Source organism: Cnephaeus nilssonii, assembly GCF_951640355.1.
Source record: "Cnephaeus nilssonii genome assembly, chromosome: 2".
In the NCBI taxonomy this organism is placed as follows: Eukaryota; Metazoa; Chordata; class Mammalia; order Chiroptera; family Vespertilionidae; genus Cnephaeus; species Cnephaeus nilssonii.
This window is the reverse complement of record NC_137073.1, coordinates 7,552,405-7,576,029: the sequence shown is the minus strand read 5'-3', so window position 1 is coordinate 7,576,029 and position 23,625 is coordinate 7,552,405. Positions and strand designations below refer to the sequence as shown.

Here is a 23,625-nt window from a genome sequence, read left to right as displayed (position 1 = left end):
AGTTCTTCACTCCCTCCCTCCAGCCCTCCCTCATCCTTTCCCCTTGCGCCCTCCATTCTGACCACCTCCGCTCTCGCCTGCGGCTCAGTCCTCGCCGCTGCTGCGCGGCTGTCCCTGACCACTGGCTGTCCTAACGGCGCCCTCACACCAGCTGTCTGTCGTTCGCTCCAGGCAGTCCTGCTTGAATGGTGGGAGCAGCGCCTTCCCTTCTCGTCCCGCGGTGGGTTCTGCCCATTCTCCTCTGCAGCGCCTGCTGTGGGGTGACATGTAAATTCCCAGGCCCCTGGCCTTTCCTCAGGCCGTCTTCCCGGTCGGTTTACTTCTAGTCTGTCTTCTCAGCCCCAGGCTCTTCCTCCCACAGCAGAAGCCAGCAGCAAGCCTGTCTCGGAATTGCTCTCACATGTGTGATCTACACCAGAAGTTGCCAACTGCCATATCTCATTAAACATTTTTAAACTACTCCATCATTTAAAAACCAGACTCTTTCCCGTACCAATCCTAATCCTGGCTTCCCTTGGAAGTTCAGAAGGTCTGGTGACCCAGAGTCTGCTTGTTGCGTGCAGCATGGTGTGGCTCCGAGGGCAGCTGCGGCCTTTCGGGATACCCTGTGCTCCCTCCCTGATTGAGCACCGACGGGGCGGGGCCCTCCTGGCCCCATAGAGACCACGCTTGTGCCCCTTGTCTATGCCGTCTTTCTGCCCGGATGCAGCAAACGTGTCTTGTCTTGTTCGTTGCTGGTGTGTGTTCACATGTGTGTCCTGTACTTTCTTCACAATTAGCTCTCACACTGAGGGGGGCTCTGAGCTCGGGTCCTGTGCAGCGCTGGGCACATAGTTGGTGTGTTGTTTGAGAGGCCAGCGACCTTGGTGGAGTTTGCCCCAGAAGCTGTTTCCAGATCAGTGGTTCTCACATTTCAGCAGGCTGGGGGTTAGGACACAGTGTTTACTAGAAAGTTCCAGCAGGGCTCGGTGACAGGTGCCTTGGCCCAGCCTCCCTCGGTGGTTCTTCCGTTTCCCCCCAGAAGGGTCAGTGGCCATGTTCTGCCCACATCAAGTATCGTTGCTTTAGATCAAAGGACAAAGCATTCACAGGAAGATCTGGCCTCTGAGGGGCCGTCACAGAGCTCTGTGCCTAAGATGGGCCAGGCCCCCGGCTGCTTTCTTTGTTAGTAATTCCACTCGCTGGGACTGGACCAGAGACAAGGGGCTCCTGACACGGCTGAGCGTGGCCTGCTCTCTGATTTTGTCCCCTGCCCCCTCCATCACCTCGTTCCTCAGCCTCTGCCCACCTTTCTCCATGGACTTGTGGGGTTTCGCACTTCTTCCCGACAGGCGGCTCAGGCAGTGGGCCCTGCACCTGCTCTTACATGTGGGTGAGCGCCGGGGACACGCACTGCTCCATCCAAGATGCGAACCGCAAAGTGGCTGAAAGGCGAATGCCCACTGACAGTGGGAGGAGGACAGGAGCCCTTCCTGTCGCTGGGAAGAGCTAAGTGCTCCTCATGGGAGCGTTTCTGCCAGCTGGTTCCCTCTGCGCCTCAGGCAGCACTAGGTCCCACAGGCCAGGCCAGGCCCCTTGCTGCCCGCCTGGCTCACTGCAGCCCTCCTGCAGTCTTGTTTCTGTTCTCCTGCTCTGTCGGATGTGTTTCTGCCGCACTGCCTCAACTCCTTGGGGTCCAAGCAGAATCTGACCTGGAAACAGACAGTTGCCTGTGTGCTGTCAGCACGGCTTCCAGCCTCGCCGCTGTGGGCCTGGGCTCTGCGTCCGCGGTCACACGGGCCCTCTTCAGTCCTGCGGGAGCCTGGGGGGCAGCACGGTGATGCCGCAGGGTTGTCAGGTCTTACTGACGGTTTGCTGCTCTAGATAAGTGGGCGGAGAAGCCAGCCTTCGGGACTCCGTTGGAGGAACACCTGAAGCGGAGTGGCCGAGAGATCGCGCTGCCCATCGAAGCCTGTGTGATGCTGCTGCTGGAGACGGGCATGAAGGAGGAGGTGAGGGCACGGCCGGGCTCCGAGCTGCACCGCGCTTGCCACACAGCCCCGTCGGGATGTGTAGCACGGCGGGCCCCCTTTTCTCCCTGTGACCCCATCACAGCACCTGAATGCGCTGCGGTTTCCCGCACAGCCGGTGCCGCCCCTCCCTGCTGCTCGCTCTGCTGTTCCACGCGGCACTCTGGCTGTGCTTCGTGCGAGTGAATGGCATGGTCACAGGGACCAGAGCTCCAAGAGCTTCTGTGTGAATAGCAGGTCTTACCTTGGCGTGGTACTCTGTAATTGTCGGGGCGGGCTGAGGGGTGTTGGCTCTGTCTTCAGAGAGTAGAGACCAGGGCGTCTAGCCATCCTACAATGCACAGGACGGCCTACAGCACAGAATCCTCTGGCCCAAATGTCAATACCGCTGCGGTTGAGAAACCTGGACCAGGTTCCTGGCCCAATGTCTTCGTAGTTCACTTGTTGACCCTTCGTGGGTTTTCCTCTCAAGTATATGTAGGGCAGTGAAAGAGGCTAGCAGTTCAGTCTTACAATTTTTTCCCGAGGCTTCCATTTTTAAAAATATTCCTAAGTTTAAAAAATCTACAGCATCACCCTTGTGGAAGTATAATACATTGTTTTTAAATAGATTTCTACTGGGCACCGGTATTTTAGCAATGGGGCGGGGCAAGGACTACTAGGCTGGCAGTGTGACCCCGCCTGCAGGCGACATGTGCTGGCCGTGGGGCTGGGGTCCTCCATCAGGGTCTCACTTCTGCTCCGTGCCGGCTTCCAACGTGAACTTGATGCTAATGGCTTCGCATTATCTTTAGGGCCTTTTCCGAATTGCGGCTGGGGCCTCCAGATTAAAGAAACTGAAAGCTGCCTTAGACTGTTCTACTTCTCACCTGGATGAGTTTTATTCCGACCCCCATGCTGTAGCAGGTGAGCTCCACGGAGTGCCCTCCAGTGGTGGGCGAGTCCTGTCTCAGACAGATCACCCAGGTACCAGTGTTGATTTTAGTTTTAGGTGAAATGGTGTCCTTCTAGGCATAAGCTACAAAAGGGAAAAAGTAGATACACCCGCCTTTTGTATTTCTGTTTGTTTTTTCCTGGTTATGATGTAAAGGTAAAGGTGGCTTATAATCCAAGTCTTTGGAGACGTGCTTGTATTTTCTCCCCTTCTCTCCCCTCCCATGGTGCTCAGCCTGGGGAAGTGCTGTCTGTTAAGAAGATGACTTGAAGCTGAGTTGATTTTCATTGGTCTCTCAGTAGACAGGGTGGGCAAAAGTAGGTTTACAGGTGTGAGTATGCGAAACACCACAGTTTATTGTATAATATTTCTTAATTATTGTATTTTCCATATGAACAACTGTATACCTACTTTGCCCCACCCTGTGTGTTGCAAGGGACAGAAATTGTTTTAGGGGCATTTTATTCTTTAACCGTTCCCACCAAATCATGATTTGTTCTATATAGTTGGAAAATTATAATTGAGGTAATTTCATTTTGCAAAGTAATACGTCCTGAGAGTCCAGCTCCCCTTTGTGTCCTCAAAGAGAGTGTTCCTGCTTTCAGGTGCTTTGAAATCCTACCTACGGGAGCTGCCCGAGCCGCTGATGACCTTTCATCTGTATGAAGAATGGACGCAAGTTGCCAGGTAAGTTCAGAGAGCACTGAGTTTTACAAGTGAAAGGAAATGAAGCACTGTTGTGTCCCATTGTAAATTGTCTTACTCTCCTGGATGAGAAAAGAACATTGCCATAGCACATTTGTTAAATAGTCTATGCCTCAGTTCTGAAGGTTCAGGTGAAAATACTGCCTATTGTGATTCTTGTGTGGGAAGGTCACCACTTAGGCGTTGACGTAAATGTGTCATTTAGTGGGTGAAGACACACAGTGGTTCCCACATTATGGATTGTCTGGTCACAGCCCCTTTCCTATTGAAGAAAGTCCTGTCACTGCGGATACGTGTTGTACCGGCCAGTGCCTGTTGAGCTGCGTGGGAACTCAGCTGTGCAATAATGTCATGTTGACATAATTGGTCATAAAAGTTCATGCTTACTGGGCTTGTGCTATGTTCTGAGTACTGTACTGATCTAATACCTGTTGCCTCCTGTAATCTGTAGCTAATAACTTAAACAGCAGATGTTGCTGTGATCATTTTACAGATGAGGAAACTGAAGCTTGGGAAGTCTCAAACAGTAGCAAGTAGTTGGCAGAGCTGGAATTCAGACCCAGACCTGTGTGACCCAGAGACTGTGCTCCCATCTTGGTCCCATCCCTCCAGTCCCAGCATCACCTGTCGAGGAGCAGTTGGTTTTAAGCAGAGCAGAATTGTTTGAAAAGTCCTAGAGACTTCTCACTTCTGGCCAGCCTGCCTCCTAGTCTCTCATCCCTCCTCTTTTTTTTTTTTTTTTTAATATATTTTATTGATTTTTTACAAAAAGGAAGGGAGAGGGATAGAGAGAGACATCAATGAGAGAGAAACATCAACAGCTGCCTCCTGAACACTCCCTACTGGGGATGTGCTGGCAACCAAGGTACATGCCCTTGGCCGGAATTGAACCTGGGACCCTTCAGCCCGCAGGCCGACCCTCTATCCACTGAGCCAAACCGGTCAGGGCTCATCCCTCCTCTTAAAGGTGCCTAATTCCTCATCCCTGAGGGAAGGAGAACAGACTTCCCCTCTATCTCCCTCCCCGTCCTCAGACACTGTCACCCACTCCCTTAGAAATAAGCCATTTGCTCTGGTCAGTGACAGTTCAGGGGATGTGAGACCATCCCTGGTCACTTTCACCAGGGGTTTGCGGTGGAGCTTTTCCCTCTGTCTCTGTGGAGTGAGACTTCGTCCTGTAGACGGGGAGGATTTTAAAGTCAGAGCAAGTTCCTAGTCGTGGTTGTCTCCCTGGAGCCCGCATGGGGCTCAGTCTGATGTGAGCATCATGTCTGTGGGACTGGGTAACGGAGCCTGGCACTCTGCTGGGTGGGGGGAGAGCTCCGGGCTTTCTTTTACGGGGTCACCTGCCCGACCTCCTAAACCGTGACTGTTCTCTGTTCTGAGACTCTCACACGCGTCCCTGTGAGGAAATGTGCTTTTGGTGTATTGATTCTGTGCCTGAGAATGATCAGTGCAGGCCACCGGTCCACCCCAGTGACACGTCACCTGGCCTCTGGAGTATAACTTCACTAACTCTGCCCATAACTCTCCAGACTGGCTCGGCGGTGGAGGACGTATTGATAACTTCTGACACTGTCTCCCACTAGTGGCCGGAGTGGACTCTGCCCTGTGGGCTGCGGGCTGGCCCTTTCTGTGTCTGTGAAAGTTTGCACATTGAACCTGCAGCGCAGAAGCGGGCTGGCTCCCTGGAGCCTGGGCACAGGATTGGGAGGGCAGGATGGGCTGGAGCCTGGGCGTGGCCGCTCCTCTGTGCCGCACCCGTTTAGGACGAGATCGGGGCTCCATGCCGCCCTGTCTCCGGCGTGCCAGGCATTGACTGGTCTAGGGGATGCACATGGTTGTACCCCTGGAACTCCATCACGCAGCATGATCAGCCTTACTCAGCTTTGCACATCAGGAGGTTGGGTCTTGGTGAGGTCAGTGAACTGCTCAGTTCAGTCGTTTGTTGGTATTTGACTCCAAATCTACTCTCCATCAATGGAGGCATCACTGTTTGTAGCATATGACGCAGGGTTACTGTATGAATTTTCATAAGTGGTTATGGATAAAATTTTTTCTCAGTGTGCAGGATCAAGACAAAAAACTTCAAGATTTATGGCGAATATGTCAGAAGTTGCCACCACAAAATTTTGTTAACTTTAGGTATGTATGATTGACATTCTATAAATAAAGCCACCAAACTACAGTGACTCGACAGTGAAAATCTGTTAATCCCCAGCGGAGAGGCTGTTTAATGCAAGCATGCTTGCACACTCAGAGTGCTGGGGGTCCCTCGGGGGCTGGGCGGAAGGGAACCTGACAGGATGGTACTGTGGCCATTCTGAAGCACATCGGCGTTCATGGGTAAGCTGCCATTTCACCCCTCAAGTCACTGAGGACAAAAGTCTTGTGGAAGGTTCGGTTGACTGTATGTAGGTTTTGGGGTCTAAATTGCCTAGTAGGTAAAAGGTAAAAGTTAACCAATAGTTGTACTTTCCGTAATACCTTTCATATATGCTACATAGTTTTAAATAGGGCATAAATCATCCTACTAAATAAAACCTCAGTAAATGGACATTGTATGTTATTTTATAGAATAACGATGTTTCTAAGAAAATTTACCATAGGATAAAGTTCTGGAGTTTAACCTCTATTTTCCATCTCACTCAAAATGTGGCTTTGAAGAAGGGGAGAGAGAAGGAAACAGGGTGGCCGTTGGCAATGAAATTGTTAAAAATCAAAGAATATTTTGTAAGGGGTCTGGGTTCAAAATGGCACAGACTTCCCTGGTGAAATGCCTGGCACGTTACCTAAATGTTACTCAGCCCTGGGGTCCGTGGCTAAGCCGAGGAAACGCCTCTCCGTACCGAAGGCTCAGCCTTGCCTCCGGAGAAGGTCAGTGCTTGTGACGGCCCTTGCGGGCTCACGGGCACATCCAGCGTGCCATTGCGGATACTCTTGCCCTGTTCCGTGTCAGTCCTGGTTCTTGGTACTTTGGGATCTGGCCTTTATTTTGTTTTACTCTTTATAATGTTTACTAGTTGTCTCTTGCATAGGGAGTACCTTTCCATGGCTCAGAATTCAGAAAGTGTACAGTGAAGAGTCTCTCCTCGCTCCTGCCCCTCAGCCTCCTCGTTCCCCTCCTGAGGCACGAGCACTTGGAACCTGTCAGAGTTGGTGCCTGTGTAAGCAGACACGTGCATGCATACGTGCATACGTTTTCTTCCTCACAGCCCCACTGTTTTTCAAAACCAAGTGGTAGCATATACTCTTACATCATTTTCTTCCTCGCCCTTTTTGCTTAATATACATCTTGGGGATTTTTCCACATCAGCACATAGTAGTTTTTCATGGCTGCACAGTATTCTGCTGTGTGAATCTATGGTTATTTATTTAATTAGCCTTCTATTGATAAATAGTTGGGTTCTTCATTTTTTATAATGCTAGAGAATACATTTATATGATAAACTAGGAGCCCGTTGCACGAAGTTTCGTGCAATAGACTTTTCCTTCACCTGGCTGCCGGCACCAGTTATCCGCCAGCAGCAGTTTTCCTCTGGACACCCGCCGATCAGAGCGCCTCCCGCCAACACGATCGGCCACCCCGAGAGGAACTCCGATCGGGAGGCGCTCCGATCGGCGGGTGGCCAGAGGAAAACTGCTGCTGGCGGAAAACTGGTGCCAGCAGCCACGCAATCGGCCACCCCGAGTTCCGCCACCAGCGTCTTCTGCAGCGCCGGCCGTTTAAGCCGGCGGGAGGAGCGGGGGTCGGGGACTCGCGAGTTTCCGCCCCCCCGCTCCTACCGCCAGCCAATCAGCCACCCTGAGTCCCGCCCCCGCGCCTCCAGCCGGCCCAATCGTGGGCGTAGCGGAGTGATGGTAATTTGCATATTACCGTTTTATTAGGTACTAGAGGCCCGGTGCATGAAATCCATGCACTGGGAGGGTGGGTGAGGGGTCCCTCAGCCTGGCCTGTGCCCTCTCGCAGTCCGGGACCCCTCACTCCTTACCGCCAGCCTGCTCGCTGCTCCTTACCACTTGGCTCGCTGCTCCTTACTGCTTCTGCAGAGGCGGGAGAAGCTCCGGCCACCACCGCTGCACTCTCCAGCCATGAACCCCGCCTCTGGCTGAACGGCACTCCCCCTGTGGGAGCGCATTGACCTCCTGCGTTGAGCATCTGCCCCCTGGTGGTCCGTGCGCATCATAGTGACCAGTCGTTCTGCCATTTGGTCGATTTGCATATTAGGGTTTTATTATATAGGATGATTGGATATTTTTTATAATTACAACATGAAGCATTTTCAAATAGTTTCCTTTAAGCAGTATACCTACATTTCTGTCTTACTGTGTTTGTATGTACTCCCTGTTTTTGTTTTACTGAGTTTGTTTTTACTATGTTTGTGTATATTGAGCCCACTGTGCCTCACAGTGAAATTTATTTAGGGGTAGAGTAGACAGCGCATAAAGGAGAAATGGATTAGAAATACACAGCAAGTAGAGGTTGACCTCTGAGCTGTTTTCCACTTCCAAGCCCTAAATTTGTCTGTTCTCTGAAATGCAGAACACAGGAAATCTGTAAAATGTTTAACCTGAGCTGGATTCTGAGTTAGCTGCGCCTGAGCACTCTGGGCCTGGGCACGTGGGCAGGAAGATGCTATTTCTGCAACCTGTTCAGAGTTGGTGCTTTCCCCTTATCTTTTGTGCCATAGGTATTTAATCAAGTTCCTGGCAAAGCTTGCTCAGACCAGCGACGTTAATAAAATGACTCCCAGCAACATTGCCATTGTCTTAGGCCCTAACTTGTTATGGGCCAGAAATGAAGGGTAAGTAACCTTTCCCCATATTGGATTATGTTCATGCCTTCTTTCCACCTGACGGAAGAGTAGACATATAACTCAGGACACACATTCCAGTGTAAGGAGCACTTGGGCACGTTCTGAAGTTGACCTTTCCTTGAGCTGACATTCTCACAACCCTCCTATGAGCTGGTCCTGTCCCAGATCTGGCCATGCAGGGTGTGGGAGACGCCCCAGTCCTCAAAGGGCTCCGCCCTCAGGCAGTTGGGCAGATGAGTGGTTACAGTACAGGGATCAGCTCTGCCTGCACACCTGTGTGTGCAGATACCACAGGCATTGCAAAGTCTGATGGCACTGGTGTTTGTTGGAGGGACACGGGTCAGCCTGAGTTCAGAGAGAGCTCTGCTCAGGAAGTGGCCCTGGGGCTGAACCTTGATAAATGGCTCCCTGCAGTGGTCCTGAATGAGCAAAGGTGCTGCAGGATGAAAGTGCTAGGTCTCTAATGTGGGGGGTGTTGCATGTTCTTATTAATGAGCACAGGGGACATGAGGCTGTGACTGAGGTTAATGAAGCCAGAGCCAGGTCCCAAAGGCCTCGCGTATCTTGCTGAGGTGTTTGAAACTTCTTTTATGGGTCATGTGGTGAGGGTGGCCATCCACATTTCTAAGCAGAGGAATGACGCGATCAGATTGCATTTAGAAGGTGGCTTTGTTGGCATTGAGAAGCATAGATGGAACAGGGGAGGGGTCAGGGAGATTGGTTAGAAAGCTCCGGGGAAACCACCAACAATGGCGTTTACTCTGATGGTCTCGCTTAAGCCTCACAAATAACCTTTGAAGTGGGCACTGTTGTCCTCGTTCTTACAGATGAGTCTGAAGCTTAGAGAAGACAACTACTTTGCTTAAGGTTGCACAGCAGGGAAATGGTAGAGCCGGGATGCTGGCTACATCTGTGTCCCTAAGCTTCACCTCCCTTCCTTGCCTCCCGTCACTGCTGCTCAGCTGCGTAAAATCACAAGTGGCTCAAGTTTGCATTAAAAAGTGCCGTGGCTTTCTGAGTCAAAGTCTTTCTACCTCTCATTCATTTATTTACTCGTGTGTGCCCAATCTTGTTCCAGAAAGTACTTGTAAGATTATTTACAAAGATCTGGTATACAGTGAAGTGGAAGACAAGTAGATATATAAAGTTAACTGCATACATCGTATCTTATAGCAGATACATCCAGGTAGACCAAGGAGTTAAATATAAAAAGTGATGCCATAAAGGTAAATATTTTTTAGCTTTTGAGATAAGAGAAGAATTGTCCAAACATAAAAACAGTGCAAGAAAGAAATTTAAAAATTGATAGATTTGGCTCGATAACAGCTAGAAACTTCTGTATGTCAGAAAGCTCCCAAACGAATGGTAATTCACAAAGTAGGAAGGAGTTCCTCCAGAAATAGCCACAATATCTGAAAGGTCCTGCAAATCAGTAGACAGACAGCAGCTCCCCTCTAGGCGACAGGATCCTGAGGCCCGAGCTACCCGAATCCACATGGGCGGGGGACCAGGAGGGGAAGCTCGCCTTTTAAGCTGGGATTTGAAAGGAGCTAGAACTTTGGGTTGGTTGGAAATTGGGGTGAAAGTACTCTTCCTACGGGGAAGGGCGGTCAGAGTGATAATAGAGAGGAGATCGGTTTGGGGCGGCCAGACCCAGGACCCAGCTTCTTGGTAATACCGCGTCTTTGATAAATAAACTAACATGATGTAATGCAGCATGTTGAAAGATGGAGTTAAACGAGCTGAAGCTCTGCCGCATGGTAGACGCTCGACGGCCACTGGGCCTTTGCACCCTGTTTGCTTTCATGGCGATCTGACCCCAAACTGGAACATGCTAGGTAGCGGGGTAACTATTCCCACGTTCTTCCTTCTGATCCCTTTCCAGACACTTTCAATTTGTGAACATGCATCTTGGGACCTGTTCATATATATGGCAACCTTCAAAAATGGGGGCTCACATTTTCTGACATGACAGAGGGGCGCTGTCACAATCCATGTCCTTGGTTCTGTAGTAGGTGAAATTGTTGCGTGTGATGTGGGGTCTCACCAGTCACTACCATGGGTAACACCATCCCCGTGGGAAGCACAGCCCTGTCCCCGCCAGTGTCAGCCCAGCATTGAGTACAGCCATCACAGGCTCCCTGGCAGTGCGGTTATCTCAGGGCAGACTGAGTCGGGGGGACCCACATGCACATAGGCCGGGCCTTGTGGATTTAACGTTTGCATTATTCTCAAATATCTCATCCTTTGAAAGTCATGGAATGGCTCTGAGCCAGACCAGGGAACCTATAGGCTGCCCAGGGAAGCGCGTGAACTCTGTGCACTTCCTTGCAGGACGCTGGCTGAGATGGCAGCCGCCACCTCCGTGCATGTGGTCGCGGTCATCGAACCCATCATTCAGCACGCTGACTGGTTCTTCCCTGGAGGTAATTAGCTTTGCAGCTTCACTGGCTGCCGGAGCAACGCGATAATAGTGTAACAGTGTGAAAAGTCTTTTACAAGGAGCAAATGCATCAGTCCTTTGTGATTGCATAATTGGTGTCTCTTTTTCATGTTTCTTTCCAGACTATTGCTTTGCATTTGTATTTTGACATCATGGTGACCACATTATTTTGTGTTCCACTTAACACCAACCACTCATTTTCAGCGTATACTGAATACCCCACTAGGTGCCATGTGTGTGCTGGTAAGACTTGCTCTCTTCCCTGGAAGAACTCGGACCACTGCGAGAGGCCACGTAAACGGAGAAATTATAATACATGGCCAATTAGAAGGACAGGCAGGTGAACAGTGATTTGACAAAGTCAGAGGTTGGGAAAGGGAGTCAGATTGCGTGATAGAAGAGGCAGCACTGAACAGGCAGGGGTTTCCTCTTGGAGGCAGGCTTTTTGTTTCTCTAGGCAGATGGCTGGCTTTGTGCAGAGGGTAGAGCAAGCAGGAAAGGTTGGCTGGGCCCATTCTGAGCTGGCTGTCAGGATTTGGATTTCATTCTCTAGGCCAGGGGTGGGGAACCTTTCTCTGCCAAGGGTCATTTGAATATTTATAACATCACTAGAGGCCTGGTGCACGAAATTCGTGCATGGGTAGGGTCCCTAGGCTTGGCTGGTGATCAGGGCCAATCGGGGCCTTCTGGCTGCCGGCCAGGACCTTCCTTCATTCCGCACTGTCCCCTGGTGGTCAGCACACATCATAGAGAGCGATCACACTCCCAGTCGAACTCCCGTGGGGACACTTTGCATATTAGCCTTTTATATATATAGAATATAGATTTGTGGGCCATACACAGTTATCAAGGTTAACTTAAAAATTAGCCTGCTATATTTGGTCTAACAGTTAATCACCCCTAGTGCCTTGGCAGGGCCAGACTAAGTGATTTCTTAGGACTTATACCATCATGGGCCAGATGTTCCCCATCCCTAGTAGGCAATCAGTTTGTAAACTACCTATTGCAGTCTTGGGATCTTAGACTCCATGGCCCCTTTGAGGGTACTGGCTGGGCAAGTGTTGGAAGTCTGGACCTCCCATCCCTACTTTGCCCGGAGCAGCCCTGCTGTCAGGTCCCCTGGAGTGTAAGCTCCGTGATGCCAGGGCCACGCTCATCTCTTCTTCACCGGCCTTCTTCAGGACCCACACCTCACTCCAGGAGGTTGCTCAGGAAATGTAGGATGGGGGAATGAATGAATGAGTGCAGTCACACCTCGGTTCTCAATGTCTCCCATCTCAAACAGTCCACTTCTCAACCGACAACCTGTTCGTGCTGATGCCTGTATCATCAGTCACACATCTCTGAGGCGACAAACGGAGAGAATGTGCGAGCATGAGTCAGTACTGTTAACGTCTCAGGAAATTGGTGCTGTGAATATTTTCTGGGTTTTTTTTTTGCTTTTGTTACTGTTTATTATTACTGAATTTTCATTTTTTACTGTACGTTTCATTTCCTTTTTGTTTTTAAAGTGTTTATAGATTAAACAGTACATTATACAGGCACTGTATATAAGAAGGGTTAAAACAGGGAATCATTGGAATGGATTAATCAGTTTACATTATTTCTAAGGGAAAAATGCTTCGGTGTTCGAGCAGCCTCCTGGAATGAATTAAGTTCGAGAACTGAGGTTCTGCTTGGCATTCTGCCCAAGATCTCCTTTGAGAAAAAGAGGCATGTGAAAGCTGCTATAGGCAGAATGGAGTTTATGTTGGCTTTTATTTCTGTTTTGTCAGACTGAATAATTCGCACTTTTCATTATTCAAATAAGTTATCCATGCTCCTTTTTCGTATTTGTGTGTTTATAAAAAAGACTGCAGAGTCGTGTACATGTTCTGAGCCGTGCCCCCGTCTGGTCCCGTCTTGCCTCCCTGGTGTCATCAGCGTCCTGTAGCAGAGGAGAGTGTGGGCTTCTGCTTAGGAAGTAGTGAGGCTCACGGATGAAGAGGACGCTCCTGTTCCAGTGGTGTCTTACAGCACCCCCCCACCCCCCGCCTCTGCGTCTCATGTTCACTGTGCCTTTCTCTTCCTACAGAGGTGGAATTTAATGTATCAGAAGCATTCGTACCTGTTGCCCCCCCAAACTCCAACCACTCATCCCACACTGGAAATGAATCTGACTCGGGGACCCTGGAGAGGAAGCGACCTGCCAGCATGGCGGTGATGGAAGGGGACTTGGTGAAGAAGGAGAGGTGTGTGAGAGTGATCGCTTCAGACCGCTGTTGTTAAACCCTCAGCAGTGGTACTGCCTCGGAGGCCTGTGCGGCCCAGGCCTGCTGGAGCCCAGATAGTTTCGGCACTCAGCTCTAGTTCATTGCAAACCTTGCTCTGGCCAGAAAGTCGGTGCCCAGCTTCTCAGGCCACATGTGCTGTGGGCATTCACGCTTTACCTGCTGCTTGGTCGCCCCCACAGTGCACTGGCATCTTACACGTCACCTAAATGTACTTGACGGGGGTGGAGGGAATAAGAAAAAAGTTAAACATTATGGACTTACGTCCAAGAGTGGGCATGAGAGCAACCCACCACTCATGGTGAGTTGTGTGATTTAGTGTTTAAAAGAGGCATATTTTTGGCATAACTTGGCCCTCGATGGAAGCCAGCCACTGAATCTGATGCTCAGCTGAGAAGCCTCAGTCTTGGCCGATTCTGGAAGAGAAGGGTCTCCATAGAGGCTCCCGGCTCAGGTGGAGGGCTCTCAGGTCGCGGAGGGCTGTGAGGGAAGGCTCTGTGCCCACGGCAGGGCTGGGAGGCAGAGGCGCTGCTCAGGGCGTGCCTGTTTGCGTGCAGGTGGTACTGTTACTCAAAGTCATTACGTTAAAACACAAGCTCTTATTTTAGTTGCCCAGTCTTATAGTGAGGTTTGGTTTTTTGTTTTGATTTTTTTTTTAACCCATTGCAAAGGGAAATGCTTTTCTCTTCTGTCCCTGTGAAGCCACGTTTGCTGTGCAGAAGTTTTCCCTTCACACAGCCAGCAATGCTTCCTGATGACAAACGGCCATAGCAAATGTGCCTTCGTATATTTAAGTTACAGAATGTTACTTAAACGTTAGGGTTCCAGTTAGCACACAGTAAGCAGTTCTCAGGCATCTGCCTGGGGAGGCTCCCACCAGAAACACATGCTCAGGGAGCCATAAATCTTATTTTTTGACGTTTATACACAGGGGGCTTAAGTGAAAGTGAGCCTTCCTCTGCCCTGTGCTCTAGTCCCCATGTCCAGCCCCACAGCGGCTTCCCAGCCCTGCGCTTCCAGTTGCTCTTGCACACACCCCTGCTCTGCCAGGGCTGAAGAGGCCCTGGTAGGACTCCCACACACAGATTTGAGACCATGTGCTTGTGTGTGGTAACGTGGACTTAAACAGGCTCACGTGATGTCACGCACTCATGCTGCGGTCTGCCTGCGTGCATCAGCTGCTCCTGCCCAATTGAGAAGGACACTGGTCAGTACCAGGCCCATTGGTTCTCGCAGGGGTGAGGCCAAGTTGAGTTGCTTGCCTCGGTAATAGGGATGGCCATCCACCTGGTCCTTGTTGCTGCACTGCATGCTGGGCAACTTGGGTGGCTGTACCGTGTGGGTTTTAACACGCGTGGACCAATGGGCTTCTGTGTCCGTTATTGGCTCGCATGGTGTGTTGACTGTTTCTTCTCTCTGTGTAGCTTTGGTGTGAAGCTTATGGACTTCCAGGCCTACCGGCGGGGTGGCACCCTAAATAGAAAGCACGTATCCCCTGCTTTCCAGCCGCCACTCCCGCCCACAGATGGCAGCACCTTGGCTCCTGCGGGCCCAGAGCCCCCTTCCCAGAGCTCTAGGGCTGAAAGCAGCGCAGGGGGTGGGCCTGTTCCCTCCTCTGCGGGCGCACTGGAGCAGGGGCCGAGCCCAGGCGACAGCAGGTAAGGGGGCTGGCTTTTGCTGGCAGTGGGTGCTGGGCGCCCTCGCCTTCCTGCAGGTGCTGTCCTGTAGGCACAGCATCCACGCCCCGAGAGTCACCTGGCATGCAGTAAAACATATTTGCCTTCACTCCTCTGGTGAGCACTGGATGGAGAAAAAGACTGTAAATTGCTTGCTTCCTTTCTTTCCTGTTTTCAAAAGAATGCACATTTGTTTGCATTCTTTACTGTACTGCTTCAGTGCTGGGAGCTGGAAACCAGGAGGTGTCTAGCAATATTATAAATCTCCTTTACCTGTTTGATGAGTATTCAGTATTTGTATACCATTTGCTTATTGTCATCTAATATGCTAAGTAGTAAACGTTTCAATGTAGCAAGTAAGGTTATAATATTCCTGGTGTTCATTCATTCACCTGTGCGTCCGTCCATCCATCCATCCATCCATCCATCCATCCATCCATCCATCCATCCCATCCACCCATCCACCCACCCATCCATCCATCCAGTCAGATTTACTGACTACCTGAGTACTGAGGACTATGTGCCAGTGCTGTACCAGGCACACCAGGTGACTCCCTAGCTTTCTGTCTTATAGGGAGTTGATACATGAGTATAAGGTATAAAATATGATGATAGATTTTCTTAAAAGGCTTTTCTGTTGCTTTATCTTCTGCTCAGTCACCTGGAGTGGACTATAAATGTATAGCAACTTCCAGGAAAAATACTTTGAGCTTGAGGGTTTTATTTAACTTGGATGAATTTCGTTCTTCACACTGACCTGGGCAGAGGACCACTTCACGTGGCATCCCAGGTGGTTCAGGCCGGACAGCAGCTCTAAAAGATGAGCAGTGTGCTGACTCTCGTCATTTGCTCTAATTTGGCTGCGTATAAAGCACGAAACGATCATATAAAAAGGAAAATAAATGGCATAAAACAAGGACGGCCTGTTTATCCACAGGGGAATTTCCCCCACATGGAGATGGATTTGTGTGGAGGAACTCTCACGTTATCTTCTTTGGAGGCAGTGCCTGGGGATGCCTGAGGCTGCTTAAGAGATAAGAAACTCTTAACTCCTCAGAGCTGGCCTCAGAGCTCTGAGCGTCCTGAATCCTTTCTGCTTGCATAACTCAGGGAAGTTCGCTTTTTGGTTAAAAATAGATATCTTCAACTTCCTAGGGCTCCATGTTGGCTTGTCAGTCATTGCCACTCCTTACATGTATTTGTTTTGGTTTAGTTATTTTTCTTTGAGGAAATAGTACTAGTGAACTCACACATTTTTACTTACCATAGCATTCCATTGGTCTAATCAAGACTAAATATGTTATTTAAGACAATAACGAGTCCTCACTACAGCAGGGCAGGTGGAACGTCAGTCATCAGTTTGCTCTTTCACCCCTATATTTTAGAGATTTTGTGTACGTTGCCCTCTTGGGTGATCTTGACAAAATATAGCTGTAAAGTTTAGCGTAGAGAGAAGTTCTGAGCCAGGACATTGAGAGCCTGAGTTCTGATTTCCACCCACTGCCACCAGCTCTGAACTCCCCGTCACCTCGCTTCTCAGAGTTCCTCTTTCCTGAGGCCACACTAGTGATGGCAGCCGAGCACCTTATATTTCAGAGCTTTGGTGCTTGGCCATAGCTTTTGCTTAGTTTTGTATAACGTGTGTCAAAAGCGCATTATTTTGAAGTCCGAAAGCCTTCCACATTTTAAAATATTGCCCAGTTTAAGTACTTGAAATGTCCTGGTTGCTGTGAAATGGTCTCTGTCATGATGTTTGAGTGGCACAGCGGTTGAAGACAGTCTGATGCGGTGAGTCCTGTGTGGCACCCAATAAATGTTAGCTCTCTAGGACTGTGTGAACTAGTTAAACTTCATCGTGTTTCAGTGTGCTTAGCTTTTCTGGCTTGGCCTGCCTGCCTGCCATCTAACCGGACTTCTACTCCCCTCAGTCCTCCCAAACCCAAGGACTCTGCAGCTACAGCCTTGCCCACGCTGGCCCCGGGAAGAAACAGCAGTCAGGTGGCCAGTGGCCAAAGCCAGGGGCAGGGGCAGCCCCCTGCCGGCTCCCATCAGCTCTCTGTCAGCCCAGCGCACAGCTCCACTGGCTCCAGTCCTCACACTTTGCGGCGAGGTAAGTGGCCTCCTTTGCTCTGTGCCTTGCGGGGATGCGCACAGCGCCTCGGGCGTGCGAGCCAGGGAGGGTGCCAGACTTCCCAGCAGACCGGGCTGTGCCTGTTCCCAGAAACGGCAGGCAGAAAGGTCAGTCATTAACAAAAGTCACTAAAGGGAAATGAAAATGGAGAGCAGAAAAGCAGTCATTTAAGAAAACGTTTAAGCAAGGGAGCCTAACAAACAAAAGTCATCTCCCACGAGCGCGCCCAGTTTTCTAGGAGTCTGGCATTTCAGCCCTCGCTCTGGTGTGGAGCTGCCGCAGCCTCTGCAGGCCTGGGAGCCACTGGCCTCTGGGTGGGCTGGGTTTCTGGGCCCTGATTAACATGAAGTCGGACTGTTCCCGTCGGCATCCCCGGTGGCCCTCCTCCCAGCAGCCAGGGATTGCTGTAAAGCACCGAGCAGGCCGCAAGTCGTGTCAGCTCTGGGCTGGAACTCCAGTGGCTCCCTGCAGCCCTCCCCAAGCCAGCCCTCCCCACTCCCCTCACGCACGTCTGTCCGCCAGCCACGCAGGTCAGACACCGAGCTCATTCCCTCTTCAGAGCTCTGCACTCCTTTTCCAGAATTTTCTGACCCACACCTTCACGTGTTTTTTTAGTTTAATTTTGTGATAAGAACACTTAACATGAGATCTGCTGTCTCACAGCTTTAAGTGTGCAGGATGTGTGATGGGACAGTAGCTACAGCAAGTCTCTAGGACTTGTTTTCCTGCACAATTGAAATTTTATTCCTGTTGCCCTAACTGGTTTGGCTCAGTGGGTAGAGCGTCGGCCTGCAGACTGAAAGGTCCCAGGTTCGATTCCGGTCAAGGGCATGTACCTTGATTGCGGGCACATTCCCAATAGGAGGTGTGCAGGAGGCAGCTGATCGATGTTTCTCTCTCATCAATGTTTCTTTTTTTTTTTTAATAAATCTTTATTGTTCAGATTATTACAATTGTTTCTCCTTTTTTACCCCCATATCTCCCCACCACCCGGTTCCCAACCCCCCTCTGCCCTTACCTCCCCCCATTGTCCTTATCCATAGGTGTATGATTTTTGTCCAGTCTCTTCCCATAACCCCCACACAGACACCCCTTTCCCCCTGAGAATTATCAATCCACTCCCATTCTATGCCTCTGATTCTATTATGTTCACCAGTTTATTCTGTTCCTCAGATTTTTAATTCACTTGATTTTTAGATTTACTTGTTGATAGATATGTATTTGTTGTTCATAATTTTTATCTTTACTTTTTTCTTCTTTTTCCTCTTTTTAAAAAATACCTTTCAGCATTTCATATAATACTGGTTTGGTGGTGATGAACTCCTTTAGCTTTTTCTTATCTGTGAAGCTCTTTATCTGCCCTTCAATTCTGAATGATAACTTTGCTGGGTAGAGTAGTCTTGGTTGTAGGTTCTTGCCATTCATCACTTTGAATATTTCTTGCCACTCCCTTCTGGCCTGCATAGTTTCTGTTGAGAAATCAGCTGACAGTCGTATGGGTGCTCCCTTGTAGGTAACTAACTGTTTTTCTCTCGCTGCTTTCAAGATTCTCTCTTAGTCTTTTGCCCTTGGCATTTTAATTATGATGTGTCTTGGTGTGGTCCTCTTTGGATTCCTCTTGTTTGGGGTTCTGTGCGCTTCCTGAACTTGTAAGTCTATTTCTTTCACCAGGTGGGGGAAGTTTTCAGTCATTATTTCTTCAAATAGGTTTTCAGTATCTTGCTCTCTCTCTTCGTCTGGCACCCCAAAAGTTCGGATATTGGTACGCTTAAAGCCATCCCAGAGGCTCCTTACGCTATCCTCACACTTTTGGATTCTTCTTTCTTTCCGCCTCTCTGGTTGGGTGTTTTTTTCTTCCTCATATTCCAGATCTTTGGTTTGACTCTTTGGGTATGGTGGTCTACAGTTGAGTGTCTGTATATTCTTTATTTCAGACAGTGTATGCATAATTTCTGACTGATCCTTTTCCATTTTTTTGGTATTCTCATTAAGGTCCTTGAAGGTCTCTTCAAGTTTCTCAGCGGTTTTTAGACGATTCTTGAGTAACCTTATAAATGTGGTTCTGAACACTATGTCGTCCATTAGTTTGCTTTCCTCCATCTCTCCTACTCGTGACATACTTCGGTGTCTCCGCATTTTGGCTGCCTCCCTGCGTTGATGGAGTGGCTTTGTGTGGTCAGTGACCTATAGGGGCTGGTAGCTCAGCTTCCCCAATCACTCTAGGTGGTCGCTCTTGGTACACCCCTTTGTGGGCTAAGTGGAAAGTCTTGGTGTAGTTAAAAGCCTTGATTGCTGTTGGTACACTGGGAGGAATTGACCTCCAGGCCAATTGGCTGTGAGTACCTGCTGTGTCTATAACGGAAGAATTGCTGTGCTGGAGACACAGTAGGGCTTTGGTGCTCACTGAGTCTGCCTCTTGAATGTGTCCCTTATGAGAGTGGTTGAAATCTGGTGTCGTCCACACCGACCACTAGATACCCTAGTGTCTGGATCTCCAATGGGGTGCAGGTCTGAGGCCTCCCAGCAGGAGCTACAGCAAGAGCTACAGTTTTCTCCTCTTTGCTTGGCCAATTTTGGAGCAGTCTGACTGGAGCTGCAGTTAATTTGGTTGAGCTGCCACAGAACAGGCCATTTATATGTAAAGGCCGCTGTGTGGAGGAGCCTGGGCAGGTTTGTAGAATGTGCTGGGCGGGGTCTCAGGGCGGGGCGGGGTCTCAGGGCGTCACTAGGCTGGGGCGTGGCCAACGGCCATGGCTGCCTTCAGCCATCTCTGCCTTTCCGCGTTTCCAAGTCCCCGTGTCCCGCGCTCCAGCGCAGCAAACCCTGATTGCTGGGCGCACCTCTGCAGAAAAGTCACTCACTCTCCAACCGATGGCCAAGAGTCCAGCTTCTCCCCGTAGGCATCTGGGTCCCCCGCGTGTCCCCAGAAACTGGAGTTCAGAGTGATTGGGAGTTTGTCTCCCTTCGGTTTGAAGAAAAGCCGTGCGCCCAGTCGCCTGCCGCCAGCCCGCTTCACGCGCGCCTCCATACCTCAGCTCTCCAGCGTTTGCGCTCCCTTCTCTTCTTAGTTGTAAATCTACCACTCAGCCAGCTTTCCCGTGGTTCTGGGTGGTAGACGTTTTGTTTTTTAGTTGTATTTTTGAAATTGTGCGAGGTGGCAGTTTAGTTGTTTAACTTTGCCGCCATCTTGGTTCCAGGACTCACATCAATGTTTCTAACTCTCTATCCCTCTCCCTTCTTCTCTGTAAAAATCAATAAAATAAAATATTTTATTCCTGTTGCTAGTCACTCCCCAGTACTCTGGCCCCAGAGGCCCTGGCAGCCACCATTCCACTCTCCAATTCTGTGAATTGGACTATTTTAGACTTCTCATAAACAGAATCATGTACTATTTGTCCTTTTGTGACTGGCTTATTTCACTTAGCATAGGGTCCTTAAGTTCCATCCACGTTGTCATTTATGGAAGAACGTCCTTCTTTTTAAAGCTGAATATTCCGTTGCACGTATAGACAACTTTCTCTGTCCAGTCCTCCGCTGATGGACACTGAGGCCACTGTGACTAGTGCTGCAGTGGACAAGGGAGTGTATGTCTTTGAGGTGCTGATTTCAATTCTTTTGGATAAACATCCAGATGTTGTGGATAAACACCTCTCACTGAACTGAGATGAGCTGCACACAGGGAGGTCGTATCTCTGGCTCGAGCCAGGTCTTGGACCAGTGCCTGACAGAAATCATGCGCAGGACCTCGAATCTCCGGAGGGTCCTGGGGGCAGGCTCAGGGAAACCAGTGTGTCTAGGCTTCTGCCTAATAGAGCTCAGCTTCAGTTGTTGACTTGAGTGCTATTTTTAAAAAGTGTGTTCAGCAAGAACCAAAAACGATGCCAGCATGAGGGATGCCCACACTGAGGTGTGTGGGCGGCGACAGCCCACCTCCCATGCACTCGTTGACTTGGGTCTCCTCTGTCTCTTCCCTCCCCCCCCCGCCCCCCTGTCTCTCTCTGGCTGCACTCCTGTTATTGAGGCTCATGTGTAAATGCATGTCACTGGTAACTGCACTCCCATGGGGCACAGCAGAGACACTGCTCCTGCTGCCCAGGGTCTAGTGCAAAGCAGAGGGGGGCAGGCCAGGCAGGCAGCAGTGGGGGTCCTTAGTGCCAGGGCGAGGGAAGGACCGCCGAGCAGCGGGTCCTTCTGAGTAGAGTGGAGTGGGCACAGCAGCAGCGTTTTTAGAAGGTTGACCTGGCCATAGTGGAGGCACATGATTGAAGTGATGCCCACAAAGTGATGAGGCCACACCTCGAGGGATGGCTGTGGGCATAGGAAGGGACAGATAGATTCAGGAGAGTTGGACAATTTCCCATGGATTGGTTGATGCTGCTCATAAGAGGCCCTTGTGATCAGTGGGAAAAGGCCTTAGACTCAAAATTTGAGTTCTAGCTTTTGCCTGATTTCACATGGCTGGTTGAAGTCTGCCAATTTGACCTTTCCTAACTCCATTCTTACAAATTGTAAAGTAGAAATAAAATGCCTTCTTCAGGGGAACATTGTGGGGGTAAATGTAATGTGTCTGCCTATGAAAGCATTGTCTTTTTAAAGCACTACACGGACGTTAGGTGGAATTTTTATAGGTTGCAGACAGAGAGATAAATTTAGGTACGCGGCTTGGTCATAGACCCCACTCTCTCCTCCTTAAAGCTGTCTACCTCTCTTCTGAGCCCCATCGTCTTCATCTGTGTCCCACTGAAGTGTGAGGAAAATTGTCTTTTCTACCTGGATTCCAGGGGTAACGCTGCTTGCAGATTGAGACTACTTCTGAGCCACATTAGGGGTATTACCTCTCCTACTCTCTGTAGTCGCAGACCGCAGGCTTCCTCGCAGGAAGTTTAATCCTTTCTGCCCTCCCCCACCCCCATCCCCAGTCTGCCAGCATCTTCTAGGTGGTCTCAGACAAGGCCTGCCTTTCTCCCAGTCTGGTCTCCACATGGGACGGGCCCGTTGCCCTGTCTGCTACTCTCATGCTTCTGCTCCGATTCCTTCGGCACCTTACATGTCAGGAATGATCCTGCTCAGTCTGAACTTGCAGGTATATTGCTTAGAACAGAAAACTAGACATTTTCCTTCCTCAGTTGCTTGTGGCAAGCAAAGTACAGCTGATATTCCAGATTCCTTTCTTTGTCAGCTGGTTGGTTGTTTCTGTGGGAAAAGGTCTTCCGAGTCTCTGGGTCAAAAGTTCTAGGACAGCAGAGCAGTGCAAACTCCGTCCCTTTTCCTTCCTGAATTGGGCCCTGTGAGCAGGGAGCCAGGCACTATAGGAATGAGGAAGAGGAAAAGAGTCCAAGGACATGGTGGTGGGCCTCTGTCCTGCCACTGTGTGACCTCTTGCAAACACTTGGCCTCGGTTTTCTCCACCGTGAAATGGTACAGCAGTGCCTGCCTTGCAGGGAGCTTGTGACACTTGGTGAGACAGGTCATGCAAAGGGCCTGTCTTGGTGCTGGTGATGTGTTAGGTGAACGATGCAAGGTCATTTCCCTCTTCCATGGGGAAGGATTGGTGGAATCAGCAGAATTTGAAAAATGCTGAAGGCTCTCCTTTCCACCACCCCTCCCAGCCCCAAACCAGGACTCCACAGCCATCGATTTCCATCCCACCCTCCTCAGTACCAAGTTCCCACCCCTCAGTGCCGCTGACCTCAGCTGGTGTCAGGAGGGAGGGTGTGGTTCAGCTCTCCCTAGAGAAGTAATTCTGAGGCCATCTGCCAGATGGGTTTTACTTTTATCTAGAATGATCGTATAGCTCAAATGATTCTGGAATTGCTAGAATTTCTGTTATTAAAAGAAAAGTCAAGCCCTTTAGGAGAAGAGAACTTAGAGCAAGTGTGGGTGGTGTGTGCAGCAGACAGTCGAGCTTGGGGTCGCCCTTAGCTCGCTCGCTTCTCTCCTCTCCCCGCTCTCCTTCACGTGCAGGCACCGACAGGGTGCCGAGTGGCTAGAGCAGCGCCTCCTGTGGGCAGGGCGGCCGCAGAGTCTTGTTGAACTTGTAAAGTGACAGGTCTTGCAAGGCCTATAAATGTATCATGTACTTCTTAAAAACAGCCTTTTAATTCTGGAATTAATTTAGATTTACAGAAGAGTTGCAAACATAGAGCTAGGTGTGCCCTTCCAATCTTTTTTTTTTTTTGTAATTTAATAAATCTTTATTGTTCAGATTATTACAATTGTTTCTCCTCTTTTACCCCATATCTCCCCTCCACCCGGTTCCCACTCCCCCCTTCTATCTTTACCTCCCCCCGCTGTTCTTATCCATAGGTGTATGATTTTTGTCCAGTCTCTTCCCGTACCCCCCACACAGACACCCCTTTCCCCCTGAGAATTATCAATCCACTCCCATTCTATGCCCCTGATTCTATTATGTTCACCAGTTTATTTTGTTCCTCAGATTTTTAATTCACTTGACTTTTAGATTCACTTGTTGATAGATATGTATTTGTTGTTCATAATTGTTATCTTTACTTTTTTCTTCTTTTTCCTCTTTTTAAAGAATACCTTTCAGCATTTCATATAATACTGGTTTGGCAGTGATGAACTCTTTTAGCTTTTTCTTGTTTGTGAAGCTCTTTATCTGCCCTTCAATTCTGAATAA

The 23,625-nt window shown here is 49.7% G+C and overlaps 1 protein-coding gene across 5 annotated transcripts in view; it reads left to right on the top strand.

Moving 5' to 3' along the window:
• The window catches only part of ARHGAP17 (Rho GTPase activating protein 17), a 91,647-nt gene that overhangs the window by 56,775 nt on the left and 11,247 nt on the right, over positions 1-23,625 (top strand). For 3 of the 5 annotated variants that reach the window (XR_013814657.1, XM_079792347.1, XM_079792348.1), the window contains exons 10-18: positions 1,864-1,991; positions 2,804-2,915; positions 3,549-3,630; positions 5,713-5,793; positions 8,340-8,453; positions 10,800-10,891; positions 12,983-13,139; positions 14,603-14,836; positions 16,783-16,964. Coding sequence is in view for 3 of the 5 variants with exons in the window: in XM_079792347.1 (XP_079648473.1) it covers positions 1,864-1,991; positions 2,804-2,915; positions 3,549-3,630; positions 5,713-5,793; positions 8,340-8,453; positions 10,800-10,891; positions 12,983-13,139; positions 14,603-14,836; positions 16,783-16,964 (1,182 nt within the window). In the remaining 2 variants the exon portion in view is untranslated. The remainder of the gene's footprint in view (positions 1-1,863; positions 1,992-2,803; positions 2,916-3,548; positions 3,631-5,712; positions 5,794-8,339; positions 8,454-10,799; positions 10,892-12,982; positions 13,140-14,602; positions 14,837-16,782; positions 16,965-23,625) is intronic. The other 2 variants (XR_013814656.1, XM_079792349.1) reach the window with 1 other exon arrangement.